The following is a 15441-nucleotide window of genomic DNA, read 5'->3' on the forward strand; positions in this document are numbered from 1 at the left end:
AAATTCAGAAAAAAAAAAAAAGATGCAAAATACAATAGAATGATTTTGAAATTGCACCAGATGACCAGGAAAAAAAAATGATTATTTATATATTAAATATCATATTTTTTTCTTACATAGATACCACACTATCTTATGTATTTATATATCCAACGCCTGCACATTAATATTTACATTCTGAACGCTCAAATCACAATAATCACATAAGAAAAACACCTTTCCAAAATTCTTTAAAAGCCAATTGCATCTTTTTTAGGTGTAAAAGATTATAGAATCAACATGTTATAAATGTAAATATCAAAATTTAATTGCTAGTGTTGAATTCAAAAATGTCTGTTGACACGCCTAAAGATGGAGCGCAGAAGGGACAAAAATGAGTAGAGAGAGTACATTAATGAACAGTCAAATCTCATAACATTTATTCATGAAATGAATCTCTATTTATAGAAATAAAGATTGTAAGATTACAATATATACCCCTAGTAAAGTAGGTACAACTGGGGGTATTTTGGTTAATACATTATTATAGGGTTGGAAGCCTGAGATGGCGTCCGGTCGGATTTTGAACTATGCAACTATTTATCGGGAGTCTGAGAGAATGACCGACCGGGTCATGACCCGGACCACTATGGCCTACTGCTTGAGATCCGAGTGGATCTTAAGGTTGTAAATCAGACGAGCTTGAGCGAGCTCAGGATTGGTTCATGTTCAACTATTTTGAAATTACTCGTGTTTGAATTTGGCTCATGAACAATATGTTTGTGTTCGGCTCGATTTAAATATTTTTGTTCATGTTGGTTTAATAGAATAAGTAAAACCATATGACTACACTTGTTGTTATGATTTAAACTTAGATATAAATGTATATAATATATTATTATATAAATAATATATAATATATTATTATATAAATAATATATATAATGTATGTATTTTGAGTTTAAATGAGCCTAACACAAGCAAACACTGGGTTGTTTATGTCGGCTCGTTTATAAATCGAACTTAAAAAATTTGAAGTGTTTAATTTGTTTGCTTAACGAACGGGTCAAACACAATGTACTTAACGAGCGAAACAGAAGTTGTTCACGAACAACGAGCTTTTGACAGCCCTAATGGTTCTTACCATCCACCTAGCCGAGTTGAAGAATGCTAGCGGATTTGTTTGTGTGAGGCTAGTGTCGGAAACACTTTGAGAAGATGATCAAATTTCGTTCGTATTGGGGTTATTTTTTCCCGGACAACAAGAGTCTACCGGATTCATACGGACCATCAATCTGATCATGGTCGGTTCCAAACAACCACGTCGTCTTCTCTATCGATTATTTGATTTCTATGAGATTCGTGCTGACATATTTTTTATGTGCAGCTAGATATAAAATTTATAAGAACTATTTTTAAAGATACAATCACATATTTAGGGCATCACGGTCCATTATTGTCCTGTGTAGGGGTGTAAACAAGTTAAGCCATGCCATTATCGTGGCTCCACTCGTCTGCCAAATTATGAGCTCGAGCTGAAATAACGAGCTCGCGTAAGCTCGTGGTGGTAGTAGCACGCTCGCAAGCCAGCTCACTACCTCGAACTAAAAACTCAAATTTTACATGAGCTCACCCTAGAAAATATTGGTGGTTGGAGGATGAGAAAGATGCATAGACAACGACAACGATAGCTCACCTGAAAACACATCAAAATGACTCGTGGTAGGCTAATCAAGCTGGCTCACGAGCTAACAAGCCGAGTTGGGACAAGTTCGAGCTCGAGCACATTTAATAAACGCGCTCAAATTTGACCTCTAGCTCAAGCTTGTGGGTTGATAAACTCAGCTTGGGAGTCCGTTAATGAGTCGAGTTTTAACAAGCAGAACTCGAGCTAGCTTGCTCCTTCACACTCCCAGTCGAATGTAATTCTTATGTAAGGAGGATGAAAATATTACGTACATCCTCGGATTTTGAACTGCACGCAAAATCAGAAAAGATTCTCAACAAGAAGCTGAGGTCCTCCGCAGGCCACATAAGCTTTCTCTGCTATATATATATATATATATATATATATATATATGAGATTTTACTTTGCAAGAAAATAAGTAATTCTATAGGAAAACACATGATGCTTAAACGTAGGATGAGATCATAAATAATTTTTCTTTTTCTAGCTAATTTTGAACTATACTTATTAAATAAAATTAGAAATTAATATACATATTGTTAAATCTAAATCTGTCCGTGAGACTTACCTAAGGAATAGAGCACTTGAATGATGATAGAGAGAGGGGGAGAGTCATGATAGTAATGACAGAAAATATTCGTCACCTTTATCCATGAAATGGGCCCCCTTTTTAAAGGAATTGGCTTTATACATTTACTCGTTATACCCCGACCGGGGTATTTTAGTCCATGCATGAATATTGCCCATATGACTCATGGGTGTGGTCAGGGACCACGAGTCAGGGCGGCTCTTTTTTGAAGGTCAACATCCACTGCCTTAGTGTTGGAGGATCTTTTTCACTTTCTCGATTTACCCCTCATCTATTTGAGATGTGTTGCCTTCCTGGCACGTGGGACTGGACGACTGAACGTGCAGTCTTGGGTCATCGTAGGTAGATTCAGCGGGGCCATGTCACCTCCCGCGCCATCCACTATATGTCTTTGCGATTCATGCAGACATATTTCAATATACAAATTAGAGTTCTCCAATTCTCTTGCTCGTTAATAGTGACAATTGTGATATGGACAATAGAATCTAAATTTTAAAGAAGTTATGACATTCATGGCTATTTAGCGCGCAATAATTAATCACTTCTTGAATTTTGTGTCAAGGTTCTTATAAATGTAATTTGGGTTCTTATCTTTTGAGTGTTGTTTAAAATTCACCTCTTATTTCCTTAGTGTGGATGAGTATGGAAGGGGGAAAGTTTTCGAAGTTTGTTGGCGAGGAGGCTCGAGCTTTGATGTTCCTAGTTATGAAGAAGAGGGCGAGATCTGGTTCAACGATCAAGCGACGTAGAAAACGCTTTGTGCCTGAGGCGAGGGCTCCTGACACAGTGGTTGAAATAGGGTCTTTTGACTCGAATAACGATCGCTCTGCAGAAGGTTCTTTGGAGCCAGAGGGCGGCTTCCTAATGAAGAAACTATGTGTGACGAATAGGAATCGTCTGAAAGATAATCAGGCAGTCCAAACAACTCTTCCTCTGACTTTTCTATAGTTGAGGGACAAATTGAGTTAAGAACATGTTTATGACCTTTTTCTTCTAGATGTACATCCGATGGACGAGAAGGGAGTTGTTCGTAGTCCTTCGGTGTCTAGTGCCTCTCATTCAGTCTCCCAAAATCCGCCAATGGGAAAGGAGGACGAGGGAGGAACGTTCTCCTTCATTACTTCTGACCTGGATCAGGTGATGGATCCGTCCTCAAGCAAGGGGACTAAGACTATTGCCCATGTCGAGCAAGGGGCTTCAGAAATCGACATTGCGGTGGATTTTGGATTCGTTGAGAATTAGGTGCACTCTGAAGGGTCGCCTTGCGATGAATTAGTGAGCCTGGCAGAGGCGACCAACATTTTGAGACCATCTGTTATGGCTCAAGTTTCGCTTCCTCAGGGAGCAACCTCCTTTGTGACACGCGGTTAAGGCGACTGGAGAAGGAGTTAGACGTGGTCCAAAGTCAAGAAGCTCCTCTTCAAGAGGAGGTTACATCTCTGAAGGTTGAATTGGTTGTCGTCCAAGAGGAATTTTTTTGTCTCTCGTCTCTATGCTAAAATGAATATAGTGGATAAGGTTATGATACAATGATTCCCTGTAGAGGAGGAATCATCGACGCCCCCACCCCTCATGAAAAGAAGAGAAAATGCCTTTGAGGTGGATCACCTAGCTGGACTGCTCTAGTAACATCTACGGAAGCTCGAGGGGATCTTTCTGATGGTGGACACCCAACAGGATTGGTTCAATGTCCTTTCAACCACCCTGGTTACCTAACATAAGTGATGAGGAAGGACAGTTTGAACTCAGTCTTGGTCTGCTCCACTCAAACTTATGCGAAACTTTTGACCATTACACCACCTTGATCGTCTATGTCTCCCACAACTAGGCAAAAGCCTTGATGCATGAGGAACGAAAAAGGAAATGCACGAGCCAGATGGTGATCAAACTATTTGAGGGTAAGAGAAAGACAGAATTGGAGTTCATGTGTCTGTAGAAGAAATTAAAAGATTCGACCCAGAGTGGGAAGCTAAGGCTAAGGAATACAAACAAACCATTCCCGCATTGACTGCCTAGAACAAAGAGTTGGAAGCCTAGGTGTCAAAAATGAACCCGAGAGGTGACCACATGGTGGCGCTCTAGAACCAGATCTAGGTAGGTCTCTCTATTGCCGCCGAGCATTTCATGAAGTTTGGTTTTGTGGACTCAAAGTGGGGCTACATGGACAAGTTAACCTCTCTCTTCAAGGATTCTGATAAAAAAGAGGCGGACAAGCCAGGAGGGGACATAACCGACAGCAACGATAGACCTTCAACTGTTTAAGTTTTTGTATATATTTGTTGTTTTTATTTCCATTGTTTGGAAGAATTTTTGACATTGTCCGATCATACTAGGCTGACGGGTATTCATGTACACAAAAACCCTATATATATATATATATATATATAATACAAAAGTCCGAGAACAATATATTAATTATCCATTCTTCGTTTTGTTTGTATTTTATGTTTAACTGGGTTGCACTTCCCCAACCGAAATAATTTTTGGACCTGAACGAATGGTTTTACGTTGTGACTAGTTATCCATTAACTGAGCTCTTGAATGAATTATTTCACCTGTCGGATTGGGTTAAGACACCACTATGGTCTTATCAATTTTTTAATTTGCGCTAAGCTGGCGACCCCATTGTCACGGCTAGTAGTCACCTATGTTCAGGCTGGGTCGGGAAACTTTGGTGTTGCAGTTTACCAGTCTTCAATTTGTGCTCAATGGGGTGATCATGGTGCCACAAATAACATTCTTCTGCATTTAAGCAAGGTCAGGCGATCTTGGCACCATGATCAATTGGTCTTCAGTTTATGCTCAGTCGGGCGATCTTGGTGCCACGACATGCTGTCTTAAACATTTAGGTGAGGTCAGTCGATCTTGGCACTATGGTATGTCGATCTTCAAATTGTGCTCAATCGGGCGATCTTGACGCCACGGCTAACGCTCTTCAATTTGTGCTCAGCCAGGTGATCTCGGTGCCATGACTGAAAATCTTCATCATTTATGTGAGGTCAGGCTAAAAGGGAGAGGAGAACTCACAACAAGAGAGATGAGAGGGAGAGGAGAACTCATCGCAATAGTTAATCAGCAAGATAGAAATAGAAATAGGCAGCACCATATTTGTAAGAATCACGAGAGAGAGAGGGGGGAGTTTGGGCAAGAATAGCTAGAGAGACAATCTCTGAGGATCACGAGAGAGAGGAGGACGTTAGGGTAAGACTCGCTAGAGAGAAAGAGGCAGTGGGGTAACATGAAGGTAGCCACATCATAACATAACGAAGGAACGTGAGCTGCAGGGTTGAGGTTCCTTCCCGATTAATCATGAGAAGTAGTCGCACTGCACTTTCCAAACAATAGACTCAGTATTTCATAGTGCGTCGCAACAAATAATCTGCCCCAAACGGGACCTTAACCTAGGCCACTAGATCGAACTGCCTCATCACAACGCTCAGTTCTCCTGGGCCACCCAAGGCCCGAACCAGCCCACACCTCGACCTGACTTTGCTCGCCAGTTGTGGCCAAACAATGAGAAAACACAACATTTGTCATGAGGATAATTTGAACCTCTATCATCCCCCACTATCCTCTCACACATCAGATGGTAGTCCACTATGCCTCTATTTCTTTTATACTTATATATGAACATTAAATATACTTATCACATGTTATAATCACAAAAAAAAAACTTAAATTTATATGATTTTGTTATTTTCAAGCAATGAAGCTGGTTTCACCAAAAAATAGGAGGGCAACTGATACGTCACAAATAAATTTCCTTAATGTGGCATGAATGTTGTGACATGACACAGATCTCGAGGCAAATTTTTGAGCGAAAAACAATCAAAATTTGATAAAAGGTCATCCAAAAGTTCAATTTAAGCTAGCTTGTAGTCAAACTGACCGACTTGACAAGACAAACTTAATGACATCAAAATTGGTTCGATCCAACTCGGATCAAGCCCATATCAAGCCAAAAAACCACCTTTGTATGCCTCCCAAGCATAATTGGTAGGTCAAAGGAATGCCGAATATGGCATGCTTTAATCAAAATGAGCACCTCAATGAGACAAATCTAGTGAGCACAAAATCACTTAATTCTGACATCATTAAGACAATCAAACAACTATCAAATGTCATCCATATGGGAGATCTCTCTCAACCATTCAATCAAAAATGTTTTGAATTTCTACCTTATTTGCAATTTAGACTCTATAAATAAAGCCCTGAGCCTCTCATGAGAGAGTCTTGGTCGCCACCGCTGCTTTTTGGTCGCCTTCGGTCACTTCCGCCTGCCTCCGCCCTTAGATCGCAGTCTCAGGCCACTACTGACTCCTTATGTCTGCCACCATCTCTGATCATCTTTTCCTTTCGACAGTCTCTGCCTTTAGGTCATCCCACCTCCATTCATCTCTCTTCCCTTCCTCACCACCATAAAAAATGACACACACTTTGAAATCCTCAGCTTCCATCTATCCTCTTCACAAGGTCTCTCACAGATTGTATGAATCCACATATAAGTTTTAAGAGGATTCAACAATAGACATATTATCTTATTTATGCATTAAAAAGTTTTTGTAAGATAGTGATATTTTTGATATGATATGAAAATTTTATGTGGTATAAATATAAAAAGTAAAGTTTAGGCTTTTGTATGTAATTTCCATAAGTTTTAGAGATAATTAAATACGTACCACCTGAAACATTGATATTTACCTAGGTGATTGTTTTGAACCAAACCGATGAATTCACTCGTGCCACGATCAAACCATTAGAATTTGATAAAAATGGAAAATATGGGTTGGGGTCTTAACATGAATTTTGATAATTGAGGGAGAATTTGAAAAATTGGTTAAAGAGGTTGGTTGATTTGTAAATATGAATTTTTGGTGGTCTCTATGTTATTGCCCCTAAATTTTAACATGCAAACTTGTAATTAAGGGTGTGTTTGGTTGGGGTGGTTGAATTGTGTTGGCGGTGTTGCACCGTAGTTTTTTATGTTTAACAAACTATATTATATCTGTTTTTTCAAAAAGCTGCAGGTGAAATCTGTGTTTTGCATCGGACCTGATAAAAGATCTGTTTGGGGGATTTGCAGTTGTTTGAAAAAACACCAATAAATTTGTTGTTTAAGTTGTTTAAAAAAAAAATACGGTGAGTATTACAATTTTTTTTTAAAATGTTATACCACAACTTTCTAACAGACATTGCACTTGTGTTTCCATTTGAGGATGTGGTAAACTTATGTTCAGTTGGAGCAAATGTCAACCTCTACAAAAAAAAAAATTGTTTTGTAAAATAGCGGGAGACAAATGTCATCGGAAGTTTCTTTCATAAGAATGATAAATTTTTATCGTTTTAGATCGCAGCTCGTTTTCAGAGGTTTGACAAACACAATATTAAAAAAGAAATCTAGTGAACGTTGACATTATTTCAAAAGAAGCTTTAATCATTACAGTTTTTACTTGAAAAAACACTCAATTATAATTTTATTAAAAAAAAAAAAAGTACGGTCTTAAACACATCTTAAATACAATGGTTCTTAGAAAATTAAGGTTAGACTTTTCAAATCAGTGTAGTTTTTTGAACTTATTATTTAGGATTCATAACGATTTATTCAACCAGCTAAAGTTGCCCAAACAAACCCTAATTTATAGTTAGTAAGGGATGTTCATAAAATCAATCCAGCTAACAGTTGATCGGCTCCACTATCCTTCCGTGATTGCAGCGTCCTAGAAGCATGAGCGGGAAGCGCCCTCCTCCGGACCCGATCGCAGTCCTCCGCGGCCACCGATCCTCCGTCATGGACGCTTGCTTCCATCACTCCCGCCCGCTTCTTTTCACAGGGTATTTCGTTTCCCCTTCATTCTTTCACTAAATTTTATTGTTTTTGCTTCCGTAGAAAGTAAAATAAAAAAAAAACCTAATTCCATCTCTTGGTGGCATAGTGCAACCGATGGTGAGCTCAGAATTTGGGATACGGTGCAGCGCAGAACACTTGCTTCTATATGGTATTATATTCAATTTTTTCGGTTCCTTACGGTTCGGCGTTCTGATGGTTTTTTTTTTCTTTGCTTTGTAGGGCTCATAGCGGTGCTGCTGGTGTGTACTGCGTGGCGACAAGTCCCTCTCTTGGAAGTAGGGTCGTGAGGTGCCTTCGAGCATTCTGTTTCCCCTTTTTTGTCAAATTTTTTTCAATGATTTTGAATCTTAAGTTTAAAATTTGCTCTTGAGTTTAGTCAGGGGAGAGATGGCACTTGTAAATGCTGGGAGATTGAAGAAGGGGGCCTCTCCAGGTACCCATCTGTGTCTGATATGATAGATTTCCTAGAGGAGTGCGTGCTGAAATATTATTATTTTTGGGTTCATGTATACAGAAGATTCAAATGAATTCAATCACATAGGTTATGCCAAAACTAATGAAATTAGTCTAAATTTAAATTTAGCAAGTAGGCTGTTCTCTAGAAGCATTGTTGTGAAAAGAAGGTTAGATTTATCTGGTATGTCACCAAAAAATGACACGTTACAGCTTATCTGAGTTGTGATTGAAAGGAGGCTAGGTTTGATTTGTACCAAAAGTAACACACTTCAAGTTGACTCAACGGTGGCAACAAGTGGGCAAAGCTTTTTTACTAGCTCTTCAACTATGAGGAGACTTGCTACATTATACTTGAGAATTTGAATGAAAAGATAGTGAATTTGAGGTTATTACTCTTTTCCTTAGGATCCTAGGATCTAGCTCTAGGGGCTCCTATTGACTATCTTAGAAAACTAGTACTGGAATCCATCCCCTTAGAAATTCCAGTCATTTTCTATTTCTCTTGTGATGTCTCGCATTGATGATCTCAAAACCATCGTCGTATGGTCGAGTGGTTAAGGACTATCATGAGGAGACTCAGGGCTATTATGTGGAGACTCAGGGAGAAGTTCACAATAGGATCTTAAGCCCTAGGAAAACCTCCTCACGACTTTATCATCACACACAAACAAAATGCACAAAATTCACTAAGTTGCACAAGATCAGACTAAAGTTGAGCTTAAAGGATGGGTGAAAATGCGAATTTCTTCGGACGACCTCCGATGATGAAATGGACTGCGCCAATGCGTCCAGGATATCAATTTTAGCTAGGGAGGACAACCATATTGTCATAATTCCGCACACATGCAAATTGCATGCGAATCAATAAATCCGTCAAAATGACACCAGATGACGAAACAGACTACACCGACTCATTCGGAGCATCGAAATTACCTATAAAAGACATCCATTTGCTAGAATTCTGAGCACAAATAAGTCACGCGTGAATTAAAATATTTAAATAATATAATATAATAAAAATAAAAAAAGAAATCCTTATTTTAAACCCTATTTCACCTAAACCGCATACGCAGCTTCCCTCACTTCTTTCCAGTCGCAACCCGAGCGGAGCCGTAGCTCTCGCGCGTCTACTGGTTCGATCGCAAGCCCTAGCAGGCGCGACCCATGGCTCGCCCCTCTCTTTCCCGAGCCTGATCTATCGTCTCCTCATTCGGTCGCGCACGAGATGGCTCACCCTCCTCTTCTCCCGCTCGCGGTTCGCCCCCTCGATCCCCGCACGATGGAGCAGCTCCCCACTTGCAAGCCTGCCTCGTGTCCGACGCTTCTTCTTCTTGATGTCGCTTCTCTACCTCCTTAAATGCTCTTGTTGCCTGATTCGACCACCTTAGGGCTGGTAGGTGGTGATGTCTTCCTTTCTTACTTATAAAATCCCTACCTAAGACAGGATTTTTGCCCGATTGTTTGCTCGTTATTTTTCTTTGATTCGGTTTTCCTGCTGGTTGCATCTTTGCTGGCGGTTCTTCTGTTTGGTTCATCTCGTTTGTAAGGCCTTTTGGAAGTCCCGTAGGCGAGGTTTGGGCGTAATAACCCTCTCTTTTCCTTCCTTCTAAATCTCTCATGCATTCTTAATTTCTTGAAAGTTTGCTTAAATCCTGATAACAAATGGCATGGTGAAGTTGTCGCTATTATTTTACTGCTTGCTGTTGGGAAAATTTTAGCTTCTTTCCTTTATGAACCTTGCTCAAATTCTGCTAACTGAGCAACCTTCAAAAACATGAACTCTTCTGATCCCTCAGTGAGTTGCGCAAAATGTTATGCGAGTAAGGGAAAAGTTTAGATGTTCTCGTATATGTGAAAAAGCCTTAGATTTTTTGTATTGAAAGCTGATTTGCTGCAGCTTCGGTTGGGATGGAAATTGGAGAAATGCTTCTTCTTTATTGGATAATTACCTGCATATTACACAGCTCTTTTATATTTACATATCTAACACCTCAACTTTAATGTTTACATATATCCACATTACTTATGCATAATTGTATTTCATTTTTCTAAGAAGTTGACATGGTGGTTTTTTATTATGTGACATGAAGGACATAGGTGGAAGAAATGTGAAAAGCAAAGTTTAGGTGTAATATATGCAAATACATAAGAATTGAGAGTTATGTATGTAAATTCCCCTTTTCTCGTAGACAGGATTTTACACTTGTTTGCTTAGCTTTGGCTTGTGTAGCCCTCTATCATCTGGTAATTGATTGTTTCATGTTTGTATAAGATCACAAATTGTAAACCTACATGTTTTGTGATGACTGTTTGGGAGGTTTATATTTGCACCATACATATTCTCATTTAATTTGGTGGGCTCGGTTTTGGCTCCTTCTGGGTTGGATTTTAGCTGAAAGTTTTGTACTGTTTTTGCCCCTTTAGTGGGCTCGATTTGACTCCTTTGCTGAGCTGAATTTTCTATAGAATGTTCTCTTTTTGTTTTAACCCATTTGATGGGTTCGATAATGTTGGAATTCTCCTCAATTTGGCTTGGAATGGTGCTTTTGTTGGGTTCGATTTAACTCTTATGTTGGGTTCGTTTTTTGCCTAAGATCAAGCTCGATTTCACCTGGAATTTGGCTTGTTTCGTTTCTTTTTCTGGGTTAGGTTTTACTTGGAATATTGTTCTATATTTGGCCCCTCTGTTAGGCTCGTTTTGGTTAAGATGTGACTATGTTTATCTCCTTTTGTTGGGCTCAGTCTTAGTTCCCATTGACTGCCCCTATTCGAATATATGTGGAGATCTATTCCAAATAATGTTAAAAAAATTGGTTTGGGGTTTGGTTTTGGCTCCTTGTAATTGCTGCCCCTACTCGTGAGCCTTACCTTGTAGTAGCTGCCCTTGTGGTCTTCTTTTTTGCTGCCTTGGCCGTGAGCCTTACCTTGTAGTAGTTGCCCTTGTAGTCTTCTTCTTGTTGCCTTAGCCGTGAGCCTCACCTTTTGATTTTTCTATGAGGTAAGTTGGGTTGGTGGCTACCCCTCTCTATTGCCCCTGACCGTGAGCATTTATATGGTTTTATTTGGATGATTTCATGCTTACTTGACATGAGAAGCTTTTGATTAAGGTTGGAATTGAATGGTTTTGATATTGACATGATTTTTGGAAGTTTAGAAGGTTGCCATCCGTGGATTATTTTTCTTTATTTGATTTGTGAAATATGAAAGGCTCTTACAACTTCATTTTGAGAAAGCATAAGGTTGATATGAATCAGATTTATGAAAGATTTGAAAAATTCATAAGATTGTCGTTTGGGAAGGACTTGGAAACTTGACATTAAAATTTGATAATATAAATGCCGCATTCGAATTTAGGCTTGGGTGTGTGAATATGTAGGCAATGGTGGAGTTGTTTATACAATTATCACATTAATTCGGGCCCGTTTTGACCTGTTCGAAACATGATTTGGAAGGGATACCCTTATTGGGCTGATCCATTTATAAAATTTGAGAAAATGATATCCCTTTTGGATTGATTCAAGGACCTTGGGCCCTCCTTTTCATATTTTTTCGTTACAAGTTTTGAGGTTTGATTCATCCTTCGTTTTTTTATCTTTTGGGTGGACCAGTTCCTCCTCTCTCTCATCCCCATTTTTATTCTTTTTTCACTTGTTTATTGGTTCAGTTTTTGGTGCTTATGTCTGATACATAAATGTCTATATATAGTCTTTTGTTATATATGAAACCATCAAACAATGTCGCAAGTAGGTCGGTTTTGTTTTGGGGCTTAGGGCGATGATGACAAAGACACACTGGTGGTAGAGCGGAATGATATTTCATCCTACGACATCAGGACCCAATCCTGGGACCTGATAAACTGTAAGATGATAGTATTATTCACCGACACAAGACTAGCAGAGGACCCGTACCTTCTTAGGTTGTTGACGGTCCTACGCTCGACGACGTAATTGACTTGTGGACAATTATAATTTTTCAAAACTGACAAGAACAAAACATGATAAGAATAGATATAATATTTATAAAAATATTTTCACTATAAAATTGATACAACTTTCTTTTTGTATTCCTGAAATCCACGTGCATGCTAAAATATAAATTTTAAATGTGTTACAACTTGGTTGTCTACTTATTGATTACCGATACCGGACTAAGGAGTATCCTCCTAAGTTAAGTTTAATAGGACACCCTTCTAGTTGAGTGACGGACTCTATACATCCGAGTGACTGATAGTAGCATTCGACGTTCATCGAGTAAAAACATATTATATTTGAGCTTAGCCCGACCCGAGTGCTTGCGGTCTCCTCTTTTCGGATTTTTTGTATGTTTTATTGGAATTTTTGGGCAAAACACTCGTGATCCTTTTTCCGGGATCTTCCCGAGATTTTGATAATTTTATTGGAATTATCATTTGTCGATTTTCCTGAGTTTCCGTCGTGGCCAAGTTTTCCTTCATGAGTCATTTGTCGATTTTTTCCCGAGTTTTCCGTCGTGGGTCATTTGTCGATTTTTTCTAGTTTTTCAAGCAATTTTTTGTTTATATAGTGTATACTAGCTCGCTTAAAGGAGCATGCCTCCCAGATATACATGTTTGATTTACATTACAACATTTTACTTCACAGCATATTGTACTGTTCTTTCTCTTCTATGCCTCACATTCTACTGTTCTTTTCTTGTTATACTGCATGTTTTATTGTTCTGTTACACATTATACCTTAGTGTAAGAAAACCTAACGATTACATGTACCTTTTAAAACTAATATCAAACCAGAAGGTGTTACGACGAGGAACTTGGAGCAAACACTGTGGGCAGCACGACGAGGACACTTAGAAAAGCAACGTCAAAACAAATTCATATCACTAATCACTTTCCTTAGTTTAAATAACAATCTATAGGATTTCGAGGTGATTTGCCCAGCGCAGCGTAAACCCTCATTTTATCTTTAGGACTTTTGCACAACCCTGTTGTGTAATTATAAGTCCTAACACTTTTAGGATTCTGAGGTAACCGTCCGGTACGGTGTAAATTCTCCTATCTTTTTAGACTATTTGCACGATCAAATATCGTGCGAATGTAAGTCATAAATTCTAAAATAAATTGCAGGATTAAACATTGAATAACATCACTTCAAAGACATAAAGTCAAGCAAAAAGATAGTTGGGAGGTCACCAGGGTTCTCCTTGGATCTGTGATATCACATACCCTTCGCTCCTTTGAATTCTCTAAAATGACTATTCCTATTTGAGCTACTTTTGTTTGATTTTCCCGTGTCCAATCTTGGAAACCTAAACTTTGAAATCTGGAAAGTAAAACCACTAATCTTAATCGAGAGTCTTCTTAAATGATCCGGTCATTTAAGTTGTAATTACCTATAAGGGCTTGCTTCTATAGAGAACTTGAAATCCAGGAAAAATAAATTATATCTAATTCTTATATTAGATTGGGGAACTTGTTGGTCTCATATAAAAATATTTCGCAAACCAAACGGATGTCACAAACTCCTTAGTTTAGGTGGTTGAGCCTACTGACAAGTGATATGTTTATCCCTCTAGATAGCGTATTACTTGTGGTATAATGCTCATCCATCCAAACTATTTAATATGTGAGATTCGTTTGGTCTCATATATTTTTAAATTAAAATGTTACTTTCAAAAAATCATATTTACATCAAAAACTATTTTCATATTTTATAAAAAAATCATATTTTTCAAAAATTAAAACGACCGACAATATTGTATAAAAAATGATCTTAAATTATTATAATTAAATGAAAATATGACACTCAATAGGACGCAATGGAGAAAGGCTTCATACAACCGACCTCACTTAGCGGGATAAAGGCTTGTTGTTATATTAGAACATATGCCTAATATGGAAATGCTATCTACTACTGGCGATTTAAATGGATATAGGTGTTCTTGTAGGATGGGATTTAAAGGAATTCTAGATAAGTATGAAATATGAGATGGAAATACAATGAGAGAAACTAAGTTGATTTCACAATATCATTCATTAGTGAATACATACTTTAAGAATTGAGAAGGGCACTTAATCATTTTTAAAGTGGAACTACCAAATTATACATTTTTTTATCAATAACTATGAAAATTATTTAAGCAAATTTAGGGAAAATAAAAAAAAAAAACCTACACCATTGACTGTATTACTTGAGAAAATAGGTGGATTTGGTAACCGATGGAAGCAGTTAGTAATGAGCGAAAGTTCATTATTGATGATAATCTCTAATTTTTGGCACCTAGGAGTCTCTAAAGGTATGCATGGTCGCTTTTTTTGACCTATAGATGAATGGTTAGCCTTTATTGGGACTGACTTGAATGCCTAGGGTTTCTTAAAAGCTTAAGGGATTCTTTAGACAGAAGACATGTTGTTTTCTGCAAACACTTGCATAAAAAATGTTCTTCCTTACCCACAATTTCTTTTGATGGCAGCTTCTGACCAGCTACTTCCCATAAAAAGGGAGAAAATTGCATCTAAACACTACCTTAAATGCTTGGTTGTTTCCTTTCCTATAGTGCAGCGTTGGAAAATTTCAAATCAACATACCCTTTAACTTGACAAACCTATTATTGTATAGTCTATTAAGGATCCAAGTGCAGGCAATAAACTAATATGCTGATGTTAACTTTAGTAGTGCGGTAATGAGAATGTTAAGATGGATGGATGGAAAAATTAGGATTGATAATTTGTGAAAATATTGTAGTTGAGAAGTTTTTGGAGTTGCATCTATTCAAGATAAAATAATTGAAAATAAACTTAAATAGTTTGGAGATTTACAATAAAATGTTGAAAAATACACTCATTTGAGAGGCATATAAAATTAGTGTCCAATTATTAGGAAGGAATATATATATATATATATATAT

At 38.0% G+C, this 15441-nt stretch overlaps 1 protein-coding gene across 8 annotated transcripts in view; it reads left to right on the forward strand.

Moving 5' to 3' along the window:
• Positions 1-7853: 7853 nt before the first annotated feature.
• The window catches only part of LOC110030551 (protein DECREASED SIZE EXCLUSION LIMIT 1), a 32879-nt gene continuing 25291 nt past the window's right edge, over positions 7854-15441 (forward strand). For 3 of the 8 annotated variants that reach the window (XM_020733302.1, XM_020733300.1, XM_020733301.1), the window contains exons 1-4: positions 7856-8087; positions 8189-8251; positions 8323-8391; positions 8480-8536. In XM_020733302.1, the coding sequence (XP_020588961.1) occupies positions 7981-8087; positions 8189-8251; positions 8323-8391; positions 8480-8536 (296 nt within the window). In that variant the 5' untranslated portion in view covers positions 7856-7980. Of the gene's footprint in view, positions 8088-8188; positions 8252-8322; positions 8392-8479; positions 8537-15441 lie in introns of all 8 variants that reach the window. The other 5 variants (XM_020733303.1, XM_020733304.1, XM_020733306.1 and 2 more) reach the window with 4 other exon arrangements.

Source organism: Phalaenopsis equestris, unplaced genomic scaffold (genome assembly GCF_001263595.1).
Source record: "Phalaenopsis equestris unplaced genomic scaffold, ASM126359v1 Scaffold000740, whole genome shotgun sequence".
Classification (NCBI taxonomy): Eukaryota; Viridiplantae; Streptophyta; class Magnoliopsida; order Asparagales; family Orchidaceae; genus Phalaenopsis; species Phalaenopsis equestris.